The following is a 14,935-nucleotide window of genomic DNA, read 5'->3' as shown; positions in this document are numbered from 1 at the left end:
GATGTTCGATAGGGGGGCGAAAAACCACACGAAAAATCCCATTGATTTAACATTGCGCCAAACTTTGACAGGTCATAGCTCCGAGCGAGGATCTCGTAGAAACATCCGGGTTACCACATTTGAAGGGGCTATCAGGCTCTGTAAGAACATCACTCACAATGGGGTGTAAGTTGCACCCCTGGGGTGTAAGAGTCTCCCAAAATTTCTGTATAATTATAACGGGGCCATAGACTGCCATTAAAAAAATGGAACAGATTTTTTTTGCATTAGACCTATGAATGAGGGCTCAAATCGAGCGGCCCATTGAGGACTGGTGTGCTATGACTTTTTTAAGCGATCGGGTGGGGGGTGTTCGATAGGGGGGTGAATAAAAATCCCATTGATTTTGCCTAGCAACCATTTAGCAATACCTATGTCTCTGCATAGGAACATTGTAGAGATACGGGAGTTGGTTCATTTCACTCATAGCTTAGAGCATCATCAATTGGCAGATGCCAAGCCACAACCATAGCAACCAAACACATTAGCCTAGCAACCGTTTAGCAAAACCTATATCTCTGCATCAGAACATCATAGAGACACGGGGGTTGGTTTGTTTCACTCATAGGTTAGAGTATTATCAAGTGCAGATGCCAAGCCACGCCCATAGCAACCAAACATATTAGCCTAGCAACAGTTTAGCAATATGTATATCTCTGCATCAGAACATTGTAGAGACATGGGGGTTGGTTAGATTCATTCGTGGCTTAATGTGTTATCACCCTAGTGCCCAGTTCTGCGGTTTGCCACAAAGCATCACTCACATTTTCTTCCGAAAATCTAGTTTATATTATAATTGTGGTGGCATTTTATGTATAGTGTCTATCTTTAAATGTTTGTTTATATTTTAAGAAGTCTCTCTTCTGCTTTTCTTTAACCTGTATGTATTATGTAGGTGTGTAAATACATAATGAAATTGTTGTTTGCAAGAGACAGACTAAATGAATAAAACATTCTAAAGGCCTCTAATTGTGTGACCTTATGAATTTTTGTTGTAGCGTTTAAAAAACATAAATGTCATTTGAATGTATTGGTAGTGTTTTATGAGGTGTACTTTCTGTGAATGTAAAGAAAGGGGTATAATACTGTACATTCACCATGAGTTTAAAAAGAAAGGTACATTACTTGACTTATAAGTGGACTTAATTCTTTAAAAGGAGACTGTATGCAAGAGCGACATCGTCATCCTCCTCCTCAGCTGGACACAAGTCAACCTGGGTACATTTATGTAACCGAGATAATAAAATCGCTAAAAGTTTTAATCTCTGTGCAGTAACTATGCAGCAATGTTTTCATTTAGCACGTTAATTTCTCACAACCCAATAATCTGTAACGTGTCTTTTTTGGATGTATATAATGCAAGTTGTTCGTTCCTTTTTAAGAAAATAAACTTAATAGTCCATAAAATAATACCTGACAAAAAATATAAAGCACACAATGAACGAGCTAAGTAAAGACAGAATTGCTACTGTACAGGAATAAAACTTTTAGCGATTTTCTTTATTATCTGAATTACATTCATTTACCTGAGGGTGAGGAGGACGATGATGAGGAAGACACTTGGATCCACACCGCGCATGACATACCAACTTCAAATACCAATTACTAATATACTAAATAAGATCGTTTTAAGTACAAACAATAAAGATAACAGCATGCAGATCGTTCTCTAAAATTCATTGCACTGTACTGTCTTCAGTATCAACTTCCTTTTCAGGGAGATATCAATCAAAAACTCACTAGACAATCAGCGTAAAGTGGCCATAAGTCCCGCCTACACATGAGATTTGTGCCAGAGAGGCAAACGAAAACTTGAGAAGCGTAAACGAAAACTCGAAAAGTGCAAATGAAAATTGTTAAGAAAAATAGCAGTTTATTTGAAAATCATGTCACATTCTTGCAATTGAGTTTATTGTTTTCATTATCAAAGTGTTTTTTTTTTCTTTCTCATTGTATATTTTTGTTCGTTTTTTTTAAAGTTTGCTCTCTTTTTTATTGACACAAAAGTAATCCCATACTTGGCCCCCAGGTGAGGAAAAGCGGCTAGCGAGATGGACAGAACACTGGTTACAACAGAGCGTCAAACCGATTTTTGGATTGTTCTTATTGTAGTTCACAGTGTTGTGAAAATGGCTGGAGGGAAAGGCATACCGCGTATCTTTCCCTAGTGTATTGTAAGGAGAGGCCCTGCTCACAAGTAGTGATGTCATGCATTAACCTTTTACTGTATATTGACAGGTCTTTATTTTTCCTTTTCTGTGGAGAAATATTTTTGTGTGTGATTCATTGTTTTCGGTTAAAAGTGTAGTTATGCAGACAATTTAACACAAAGTTTAGTTCAAAAATCATCACTGTACCACTGAAACTTTGGATGTCAAATTCACTGTTTTTCAGGAAATGGAAAAAACACTGTAAACAGTATTTAAGCACTTAAAAAGTACAAAGTTGGCAAGTACTTTTGGTAGCACTTTACAATAAGTCGCTATTTGTTAACAGTGGTAAATGCATTAGCAACCATTAGCTAACAATGAACTATTTAGTTTTTCAGCATTATTAATTCTTGTTAATGTTAGTTTATGTTAATACAGTTATTCATGTTAGTTTATGGTGCTTGAACTAATGTTAACAGTGACAACGTTTGATTTTTATTATGTATTAGAAAATGCTGAAATTAACATGAAATAACATTAATAAATGCTTTATTAGCATCGTTCATTGTTAGGTCATTTTAGCTAAGGGGTTCCCAAACTTTTCAGCCCGCGACCCCCAAAATAACAATGCCAGGGACTCGAGACCCCCACTGTCCTCGGAGGTCGGTGAAGTATACAAACATTGCGTACAACTGTGCACATGCACTTATTTGGTCTATCCAAACACGCTCATAATGACAACACAAAAGAACACAGTCTAACATAAAAAGACTTAGTTATTTACTCATTATTTTACTTGTTGTTATACATAAACCATGAACTATTACTACAGATGGTCAAATTTCATCAAACTGATTCTAGTGCTGATAGATGTCCACTTTATGCAAACGCCGGCCTCTTTTCATAGCCTACCTTAGGACGATAGCCGCTCTGACTGCAGCGCTTCTCCGTCCTCCTCCGCTGGCCTCCCTGCGTTGTCTTTGTTGAAATGAAACGTTGGTTAATTTTGACCAAATAAAAATATCCTAAACTTAAAGCCTGAAAAATAATCTGTGTGCACATATGGGAATGTTTAACGTGGTGCTGTAAATTGACTCGCTGCACCTAACCTAATGCCGTTGCTAATGTGACGTAATCACCTTAGGGGTCACGATCAAGGGGGAGGAAATTCCAAAGGCTGATGGATTTTTTTGCTTGGTTTTGTTTTTAACTTAACTAATATTTTTAAGTTTTGTTACACTTATTGACTAAATACGCTATTCCTAATAATTCAAAAATGATTTCTGGAAATTGTCTTGCAACCCCCCCGGGGGGTCCGGACCCCTACTTTGAGAACCCCTGCATTAACTTATTGCTAACAAATAGCACTTTATTGTAAAGTGTTACCGTATTTTTATCACTTTTTATCGGTTAGATATTTACAAAACCAAGTGACAAACGTAAAGGATCACTAATAATAATGATTTATGGCAAAAAATCATGAAATATGGAGTTTTGGAAGGACAACAGCTACATAGTCTTTATTCCATGCATTATTAAATTGGCAAATTTAACCTTAAAATAATTGGTTCATAACGCTGTAAGGGGGCCACATATAGGTGTACTGCATAACAGTTGCAGATCTTTTACCCCTCCAGGCTGCCCTGCCACAATTTGTGTTTGGCTTGTATTGGGATGCTGGGCAGACTGTGGGACAGACATGGGCAGGTCAAATCCAGTGCAATGGAAATGCTAACATAGACTCTGGGTAAACAGATCTGAAGCTGCTGGGGAAACAGGGGAGGTGATGTGACCTACTTAACAGCGAAGGGAACTGTTGTACAAACACGAGGGAAAGAGGAGATGGGCAAGATTGGCAAGTGGCCATTTTGAGTTTGCACAGTCGCTGTAACTCGCACGGCTCACTGCGCAAATTTCACCCTGTTTTTTATATGCGCATGTCCCATGATGCTTCAGATCATGTCGCCTCACACCTTAGGTCTGTGGGGATGTGTGTGTGTATATATATACTGTATATATATATCCTCACACAACACAAACACATGTACAATGATGAACAGCAGCCTGCAGCATTATCGTAATGTAGAAAATGTCACTGCACCCTGGCACACAAAAACACCTCAGCAGATCTCCGCATTTACCCTTATAGATTTTTGTCTCCGTGACCTTTCTCCAGGTCCTATAGGCTTGTGTCTGACTTCTCTTCTCAGCAGTCTGCCACTCAAAGTCGACTTCAGCAGTTATACTAGACTGCAGAAATGGGCTGACCATAGGGAGAGCAGTACTTTGTGTAAAACTTAAAACTGTGATTGTATGTGTATTCAAATCTGGTTTCTGTAAAACGTCACAATATATTCTTTTAGCCATGCTTTCGTTTAGTATGTATTGTATGTAAACTTTTTTTTGTTTTGCATTTGTTTGTCATAAACTACAATCTGTGTTTTCATCCCTACTACCTAGAAGACCCAGAAGATTTTGAGATGTGCCACACTAAACCACTTATCACGCATCCTTTCATAGATAAGACAACATTTCGAATAAAATCAGGCCTAAGGAATAAGTGTGATTAGGTTGACACGCTCGAAGACCCGATCCTCCGTGCATCAAATATCACATTCCCTCCGAGATAAAACAATCGCGTGAACGTTTCTCGCTCATCTCTCTGCTGGGTTGCTGTGATGGTTTTCTGCCTGTTAGAGCATGCAGAGTTGCTAGGAGCTCAGAAACTGTGGGATATCTTTCCATCTATTACCATCCCTATCCTGCCACCTCTGAAATACTCTCCCTTACCTTAATCTCTCTCTCTCTCTCTCTCCCTCTCGCAATGTCTTCATTGTTTATATGCCTTGGAGTTTCAGAAAGCAACTCTAATAAAACTCTCTGCTCTCAGCGTGGCAGGTAAAGGTCTGTAATTGTATTTAAGCTCTCATTTGAGACTCCAAGCCCCTGGGTGAGGAAGCCATGCATCATGCAATTTCAGCGTTCTTTCAGCCACGCTCCTGAGCTTCTTAATTACAAACGGCACAAAAAAGTGAGAGCGAGAGAGTGAGAATAAAACTGACCCATGCAGAGCGCTGGCTGTCTCTGCTTCCTCTTCTGATGTCTTTGTGAGACTCATTTCCTGCAGAAGTCTTGCTGTGACCCAGATCAGTAGCGTTTCGGCAGAAATCCTGTCCTAAAGCATCTATCAGATGATGAAAAGCTTTGGATCGTTGTTAAAGCTGTCCGGTCTCATTTTGCCTTCGCATGTCTAAGCCTAGCTGGACGGATCAGCGTGGAGCTTGTTGTATAGAGATAGGATGCAGTGATTTTTAAGACAGGGAACAAAGCATGTCATCTGGTTTTACCTGCCACAGTTTTTAATTAAAGTAAAAAAAAAATGTTGGTGAAAATGAGACATTTATTTAATAAAAAAACGTAATTAAAGATGTTATTGATTTTTATTTTATTATTTATTTCCACATTATTATATAAGTTTCCACACTTTTTATCGACATAAGCTGATATTTATGAAAACTTGAAATTATTTATTATAAAGAGAAGGTGTCGGGATGAAGACATTGAGTATACAGTATATCAGGATATATCTTTTGTTTATTTTTTAAATCTGTAATTAAAATAAACAACAGTTCAAAACAAAGCTCATCAAAAAAGAACTTTATTTGCAGTCATTCTCTAAACACACGCATTCAAGTGTAAATTGCGGCGAAATAGCATCTTCTCTCTCTGACGCTCGTCTCTCCGGGTGGCTGAGGCCATTAACAGCATCAAATCAAATTTTCAATCAATTTGAGTGAAATGAAATTACTCTGTTGGATTGCCATGGCGATGCTTGTAAAATCTCGGGCGATTTTGCCGTTCATTAGCACGTCTTGTGTCGCAAACGACAGCGCGATCAACGTCGAGCAATCTTAGGAATTACCCAGAGCGCATCTGTAATGAATCCAAGGCCCCTGCTTTTTCCCATTTCTGTTTGTTTCTTGCCATCATTATATCGCTGGATGTAACACCTTCAACAGCACTCTCGCTGCCCGCGTCTCCGCATCACTGTGCTGATGATTGTAATGTGGATGCCAGAGGCTGAGATGCGAGCACAATTGCGACAGTAAATGGTTGCTGCCAGTTGGCTGCCACACAAGTGTTTTTGTGTGCGTGTCAGAGTTTTTACCTCAATTTTGTTCTGTTTTTCTGCTCACGTCTCTGAGGTGCTCGATGGTTGCTCTGTTTTTGCGCGATGGATGTTTTTGGAGTTCAAGGGGTAGCTCTCTGAGAAATGTTAGATTTGAAATGGTTGTTTTTTATTTAACCTTCTGCGTAAGCGACTGAGGGCTGCCTCCCGTGTCGATGAAGAGCTGTTTTGCTAAATCGCTCAATGACACCTTTAACACTACATTGACACCATTTTCAAATTCAAAACATGTTCTGAGATTCTGAAATCGTACTGTATTTCAAAGAAGTCAACAGCCAGTTTGACCCGTTTACCCATACGTCTGTTTGTGGCACTTATACATTTTAACATGTCCAACCCTTTTGTTTGTTTACTCAACATTTGGATAGTGTTTTCAGAGAAGTGTGTAGACCTGTGTATATGTATGAACTCTTTAATGCCATTGATGGAAATTTCTGAAAATCTGTGGTTTTACTGTTATACTGTAGTGGACGTTGTTACCTGTCTTCTGAATGAGTACAGAAGCAAATACTCCATCCATGTTTAGACATTCAAGAGGTGATCAAAAACAAATGAAGAGAGAATACATGTTTTTAAAGCACTTTAAAGCTCTATAAAGCTTTTATTTAATATATTTTATGTTTATAAATTCATAGAAGAAAATATTCTGGGCTCCATTTTCACAAGTTTAGTGGAAATGCTGGGAAAGTTAAATTATAATATATTTATAATATATAACATATACAATATAATTGCTAATGATATACATTTTTCTTTGTTTTTCATGTTTTTGTCTTTTACTGAAGCTTATAATTTTAGTCAACAAAAGACATTTACGTTGGCGATAGTGTGACACATGCATCTAACAGGGGCGGTGGATATCCGAGGTTTAGCTCAGAGACATCCATACATGTTTCAGAATACCCCTCTCTATTTCAGCGCTTGCTGCACATCTACATTTAGAGTAACACACTTGCACGCACAAAAGACATGAAATGTGGACGACTCCTAAGTGATTCATACAAGACATGGTGATAAAAACATTCAGTGCTTTACAGATAAGATTTGGGGCTTTAGCCCACCCCTACCTCCGCCACTGGCATCTACACTAATAAGCCACAGTGTCATGTTTGTTAATAAAATATCTTTGCTAATTAAAGTCAGTGAAACAAAACACCATGAGTCTAATCTATATTCTGATCGTCTTCGTCTTTTCTCTTGGCAGGTCTTCCGCAGTGGAGAGGGCATGGGAATCAGGCTGGACAGCGCCTCTGCCTTCCAGGGCGCTGTCATTTCCCCTCATTACGACTCTCTACTGGTTAAAGTGATCGCCAGTGGAAAAGACCTGCCAGCTGCCTCTGCTAAAATGAGCAGAGCATTAGCGGAGTTCCGTGTCCGGGGGGTCAAGGTAAGCCCGAAAATCACCCAGAGCAGTGCAGAAAATTGCTTCAGATGTGCTTTTGAAGGTCATGGGGAAACTAAACCGGGCTTGTGCTGTGCCATCATTATTAAAGTGTACTGGTCAAGTTAGTTTTCCAAGAAAATGCTTTAGTTAATGAATGCTAATGCATCAAATGCTGAAAAACAAGTTGTTTTGAGGTAAAGCACCAATGACAGCGAGAGAGAAATCAATCAGACTGGAAGCGTTTTAAACTGCGAGGGAATCTATAGATTTCCTATATCCTTGTTAAATGTGCTGTTTTCTTTGAAACGCATCTGAGCACCAGGCACTTCTCGGTCTTGTCACCCATCATGCAAGCAACCATCTGAAGCTCTGATCAGATCGGTAGTCCGCCGGAGCTAAAAACATTTACATTTTTTTTATGTCTCCCACACAGAAATAAGAACGCGGCGGATGAGTCACGTCAGCCCATAGACAGTAATGTGGTATTTTATCAGCATAATGTGATCAGAGTCTGAGTAATGCCACTAATGGTGCTGTTGGTTAAAAGTTGCAAACCGTACTGCATTCCCATGTGCTGGTTTAGTGAAAGGGAGGGACGGATGGGAGAAGTTGTCAGGGAGAGATGCATTTCATCAGCGGGAATGAAATTAATGCGTTAACCTTAACCATAAGGGAAGGAGCTTTCCTGTAAGTAGCTTTAGACATTTGTTTTACAGGCTGTTAGGAGAATATCTTGTTGTTCGGTTGTGACTGGAGGGTTAAGAATTCACCCAGAAATCTTCTGCCGTTATTTACTGACCCTCTTGTCATTTCAAATCTGTGTGACTTTCTTTCTTGTGCAGGACACAAATGAAGATATTTGGAAGAATGTTGGCAAACGAACAAGAACGGCACACATTGACTTCTATTGTTTGGACACAAAACCAATGCAAGTCAATGGGGACCGCCGTTGTTCGGTTACCAACATTCTATATATAATTACAGAAAACATGCCACGTTGATTTATGTCATACTTGTGACTTACCGACTTGTGTATATACTCAATACTTCACTTGCTATGTATTCTAATGAGTTTGGCATTATCTCAGGAGCATTTTTAACACCGTTTGAAATCATCTGATGGTCAGTTCCTCTGTATATATTTTATGTCTACTGTATATGTATACATCTTATGAGATTCTGTGATGTTTGCTATGCATTCAGCCTGCTGTGTTGTGTTTTTAGACATGCGGTGTGAAATGGAACAGAAGTATCTAAGCACAGCTAAGCATTGAAGTTTTGAAGTGTGGTCAACGGGGAAGCTTAATGCATTGTTTTCAACTGCACCGTTTTTCCACCTAGCATATTTTCTCTCGCTTCATGTAATCTCCTCCTTGTTCTCAAAAAGTGTTAAAAAGATTACTCCTAGACTTTAAATACCTTTAAGGATGATTAATTTCCTTACCACTTTCTGCTGTCCACTCAATTGGGTTTCTACCTCAAAAATAAAGTAAAGTTTGAGTCAGAACGTCTTAGAAAATTACCTTCCACTCACTTAGTCATTCCACCCCTATATTTCTCTTTCCGCCTCCCCTCACCTTCCAAGTTTCACCGACACTCCTGTCGTAGCCGTGCTACAGGTCCTCACATATCAAGTCCTCATTTGCCCCGTAGGCCTAATTCCCAAGTGTGACAGAGAAAAGCGGTCACGGAAGCAGTAGGCTGCATTCTGAGAATCACATTGAGCTGCCGGGCGTCATGGCCAGAGCTTTGCTCAGTGTTGTGGCCCACCTGTTTTTAATGAAGACTGATGAAGACGCTCCAGGATACGCGTTAAGTTCAAACCTCTCCCGCTGTCTTAATTTACAGGCTCCCTCTCCCCTCCACATTTGATTAATTTCCCTCTTTCGTCTTCACAGCATTAATGCGCTCTTTTACACATATTCCCTCTACCTTTTTATTTTTTTATTGCTCACTCTCTCCTTCTGACTCGCACACCTGCGATGTTGCACCCAGCGGGGGGAGGCAGCCCTTCTCCTTTCGGGCTGGAGAGCTCCCTTGTTTTTATTAGGCATCCTCAAATAGCCAATTTATCAAGAACCGCCACCACCACATTTAATTAACTGTTCAAATAATGCAGCATGGTTAAGACAACCGTTCACAGAAGTAGAACAGGGAAACCAGCGACTCTCTGACTCTTTGGGTTTGCTCTTGGCGCACTTTAACGGTCTGGATCAGAACTGCAAGGATGTGTTGTACATCAGCAATGAGGAAGAAACAACTGCTAATTGCTAATTTGCATTTAGCTAAAGCTTTTTATTTTTTATCAAAACCGATTTACAGCTTTGCCGAGACAGTCACATGAGGCCCATTTCACACAAAAGTTCTTCAGAATAAGGTTCTTTGGATAAATTGTATTAAATTTGTAAATATTTGATGTAAACTAAGGTGGCCCAACACTGGTCCAGAAGAACTGTTTCGGTTTTTTAACACTACAAAAACATTTGAACAAAATACAACCAGAATAACATTTATAACCAAATCAAAATGTTAAAAGAATATTTTTAAGATTTTACTATGTGTATATACTAAGGTTTTTAAAAAATTAACGAAATTAAAAATGAAACCAGAAATGCTTCTAGACCACTGTTTACATCTTGTGAAGCAGTCTATAAGATGATATTAATTATTCTTAGAAAAACGTTACTTTGTTTTTTAACATGACAGATTTTGCAGTTTTGCAGTTGTCTGGTTGTATAGACCTTTTTGCAAGATGTAAACACTCGTCCAGAAGCACTTCCAGTTTCAGTTTAGTTTTCATTTATTCAATATTATTTTAAATCTTACGTATATAATAAAATTAATCAATTATAAATAATCTGTTGGTTGTAGTTTTTTTCAAACATTTCTGTAGTGGAGCAACATAGAAGTTATTCTGGACCAGTGTTAAACCAGATTTGTTTACATCATCCGAAGTGGTCTATACTAGCCTGCTCATGATTTAATACATGATTAATTTAAATACTGGCAACAAATAATTAATTTACCTTTTTAGGCAAGACAAGTTTGGAAAGTTTATGTACCTTTTATGTTTATGTTTTTACGTTTTAGCATTTTTAGTAAACACTGAATTTATTTATTTGAAGAATTTCTCAGAGATATTTTTCTTTCTGGAACACCAACTAGCGTATTAGTAGTGACATGTATTATGTAGCCGTTATTACACCACAAAATATTCTAAACAACCCAATAAATAATGATAATCCGACTTCATTAAATAACATTTAGGCCCGGTTTCACAGACACGGTTTAGTTTAAGCCAGGACTATGCCTTGGTTAGATTAAGATATTTATGCCGCTTTTATAAAAATACCTTAGAAGAATACATTACTGGTGTGCATCTTGACACAAAACAATGGCACTGATATATTTTAAGATATTTCTGGGCAAGTTTTATTCAGTTAAGACAGGTCACACATTCATTTTAGTCTGAGACTAGTCTTAAACCTTGTCTGTGAAACCGGGCCTTAAATTAGTTTTTTATAAATACATATCAACAGCCATTTTAAACCCGTTTGTGCCTTATTAATCCCAAAAGTTAGATCACAGGTTCGAGTGTGCTAACTAGACGCTCGGGAGAAGTCATGCTCGCCTGAGGGAGTAACCATAGCAACAGTGCGTTTACAGCAGCAGCCCATCAACAAAACAACAACTACTGTCTAGGGCTGTCACGATTATTAAATAATCATCCCATCGCGATTGTTTGGCCTCATCGCGATGGTTTCAGATCATCTCAATTATTGCACATCTCTATAGAAGACACTAGGGGGAGCTGTAGTGCATCTGCATATTACATATTTTAGTGTATTTATTGTAACTAAAGCATTGTAATACTTGTAAAATGTACCACCACAACACAATAAAAACTAAAGCATATACCATAAAAATAACCTGCAGTACAATTTTATATTATTTAAGATAATCTCAGTGTGAAAACCAGTCTATCAAAATTTCATTAACATAGAAGTAAAATTTTATTGTAGTCTTGTAAGTGAGAAAAAAGAACAGACTAGAATCTTTTCTATGACTGATAGCATTTTAATGGTGGCTTCAATTCACTCCTGATCAATTTACTTAATTTACAAGTATTTGGCGGTTGTATTATTGACAGGTAAAAGCCTAAACCTTAAATATATGATAAACAAATATTTTCCGATGTATTTCCAAGAAAAAAGCGTATTTATTTATATTCAGAACAATATGGTCGTTTCAAAGCTGAATCAAAAAATGTATGAGAATTAAATGTCAAAGCCCTAAAACAGACAATTAATCGTCATAATCGCAATGATTTACTGGACAATTAATCGTCAGCCAAATTTCATAATCGTGACAGCCCTACTACTGTCATCATTCATCACTATTATTACCGATAGCATGTAGATGGAATGTTATTACATTAGCGTTTCGTTGAAAGCATCTTTTACCGTGGTTTGCTAATTGTGCTAGTGAAAAAACATTACATTCTACTCCACTTGACAGTGCTTTAAAATACTGACTGAGTATTTTATCAAAACAGGCAGATTTTAACCAGGTTTACATGAAAGCTTGTCACGTTGCACTTTGTTAGCACACATGTTAGAGTTTGTACAAGGACAGCGTACTAGTACGGCATGTTAATGTGCTTACTGTTGTGGTTTGCCGTGTAAGGGGACAATTGCAAAACAGAAACGGAATGATTTCTTTCCATTAAGAATTTACCCCTGAGGTGAGAGGAAGGTTAAAGAATTTACAAATGCAGCAGAAGACTGAAGTGTCCTCTGGAAAAGGTTGTGCATTGAAATCTGTTTTTTAATTACTTCGCTTTTTTCATAGTTTTCCAGTTGTTTGCTTTTTCCCCCTCAACATACAAGTCTGTGCTTCAACATTATTTATATTCGGCCATTCCAGGCAGATGCGAATGCACAGACGTGCATGCAATACGATTCTTTATGTTCACCCTTCAATCGATCTTTCTTGAGCAGGCAGCGTGTTTCAGCATCCTTTGTTCAAGGTGGTTTTTCTTATATAAATGTGACTTAAAACCCTTTTACTGTGGGTGTGTAAATGTGATCTAATGACTAAACCTTTTTGCTGTGAGGATCAAATAATACATATGTCTAGTACACTTAAGTAAGGTTTGTAGTCTGACCACACAGTCTGCTGCTATTAAACACGCACACATACATTCATGCTCCGACAACTTCACTTTGTACCACCCTGGGTTGCCCTGCGTTGTTGGCCATTAGAGAATGCTTGAATAGTTGTGGATGGTGTTCTAGACATATGTTTTTTGCAAGGAACCTCAATTAGAAACCGCAGGATGGCAGTTTCCTTGCAGTAAAGAAAATCAACACAAGAGAAACAATTGGAGCCAAAGATACGCCCCTGGTGCTAACAGTTCAGTGTGTTTAAATAAACTTCTAGATGTTTCATGTTTTGCAGCACCGTCCTGCTGGCTTTCAAAAGCTCCTGCCGAACACACAGAGTTCCACACAGATCTAAAAGAAGTCATGTTCGCTAAACATTTAGTTCTTTTAATGCTGTTTTCCAATGCTTTTGTTCGTCTGCTTCTGCTTTCACTTTTTATTTGTACCGTCTCTTCTCTGGGACGCCTGCTTTTATATGATATCAAGATATGTTCATCACTGTCAGGAAGTTGAGCTCGTGTCAGGAGCCAGGAGGCCAAGCGGAAGATACGAGGCTGGAGAAGAGCGCCTCTGCGTGATGGCAGCAGTGGAAGAGTGATGGGCGCTGACAGAGATTAAGGGCCCTGGAGAGGGGGAGGAGGTATGGAGAAAGAAAAAGAACAAGCGAAGAGCGGTCTCACTCTTAAGTAAATACGTGAAATTGAATCAGGACGCAAACTCAGATATGCCATACTGTTCTCCCTGGAGGGCCACGGTCTCGAGTCTGAAGTGTGTTTGTCCTTCCACAGTCATCATGGTCTTTTCACCTTCTATCAGAGTAGAGCTGTACTTCTCTAGTACAAGCCATACATTGGTATAAAGAAAACAAACAGCTCTTTATTGCCGGTTCACATCTATAAGAAGCTTTACTTGGCATTGGGAAAAATCGTTTTTACAAGTGCAATAAAGATTTCAATTGATCTCAGTAAATTACAAATTTTTATAATAAATAACACATTTTTATAATATGAGTGTTTGTTGATTAATACTGTATATCAGTCATCCTCAATTGGCGGACCGCGGTCGGGATCCGGACCTTTGCTTCGTTCCATCCGGATCGCGAGACATAGCCTAAAAAAACATTTAAAACTTTTGACTATTTTGGTTGTTTAAATTGAGCCGCGCGTCTAGACAACGGAGAATCACATCACACGCACTCTCGGGAACATTTCTGTAATTTATCTTTTGCCGCTATGCCCTCTAATATCTTTATCTAGCGCCAAACGCGCTTAATTTTAACCCTTTCAGCTCCGCGCGCGCTGCTTCTCTCCCACCAAAGACGCGCCGCATGAAGAGCAGCAGACGTGTGCTAATTTTAATAACACTAGTGCAGACACGCAGAGCAGATAAATGGACACACAACAGTAAACAAAATGCAGCAACTATTAAAGCATTTGTATCCGTCAGTCTGTTTACTGTTCGCTATATGTCTCCAACATTTCAACCAAATTTGTGATATTTTATGAACCATAACGTTTTTATCTACATTTAGCATTAGTATTATTGATCAGCATGTAAACATTTGTGACCCTGTGAAAACCCAGGCTAAAGTCTCATAATCGAATTGATTATTAGATAACAAGCATCAAAGATTAATTTCGAGCATTAATTTCACTAAGATTTTGGTATTATTCAGTCAATATTGAAGATATTGTTATATTTTCACAGTATATTCTGTAGGATGATTTTATGAAAGACTTTTGCTGGGTTTTCACAAGCAGGGTCACATTTTGTAATGAACAACATTTTAATTGGGAAATTATTTAAAGATAGAAGTAGTTCTGGTGTGAAAGTGAAAAAGTGAAAATGGCATGGAAAGGCTAATTTAGTAAGTAACTTTGTAAAAAATGTAGAAATTAAGTAAAAACTATCTAACTATCTATCTAACTACTAACAATATATGCGTTATAATGTAGTGAGGTAAAATTTTCTCAAAATAAAAACACATAATGAATGATAAATGTACTCA

General features: G+C 38.2%; 1 protein-coding gene across 1 annotated transcript in view; it reads left to right on the top strand.

Moving 5' to 3' along the window:
• Positions 1–14,935, top strand: part of pcxa (pyruvate carboxylase a) — a 109,469-nt gene that overhangs the window by 50,384 nt on the left and 44,150 nt on the right. The window contains exon 10 of the mRNA XM_057359844.1: positions 7,583–7,765. Coding sequence (XP_057215827.1) covers positions 7,583–7,765 — 183 coding nt within the window. The remainder of the gene's footprint in view (positions 1–7,582; positions 7,766–14,935) is intronic.

This window comes from Triplophysa rosa, linkage group LG19 (assembly GCF_024868665.1).
Source record: "Triplophysa rosa linkage group LG19, Trosa_1v2, whole genome shotgun sequence".
In the NCBI taxonomy this organism is placed as follows: Eukaryota; Metazoa; Chordata; class Actinopteri; order Cypriniformes; family Nemacheilidae; genus Triplophysa; species Triplophysa rosa.
Note: the sequence above shows the minus strand (reverse complement) of the source record. Positions and strands in the feature narration are given on the sequence as shown.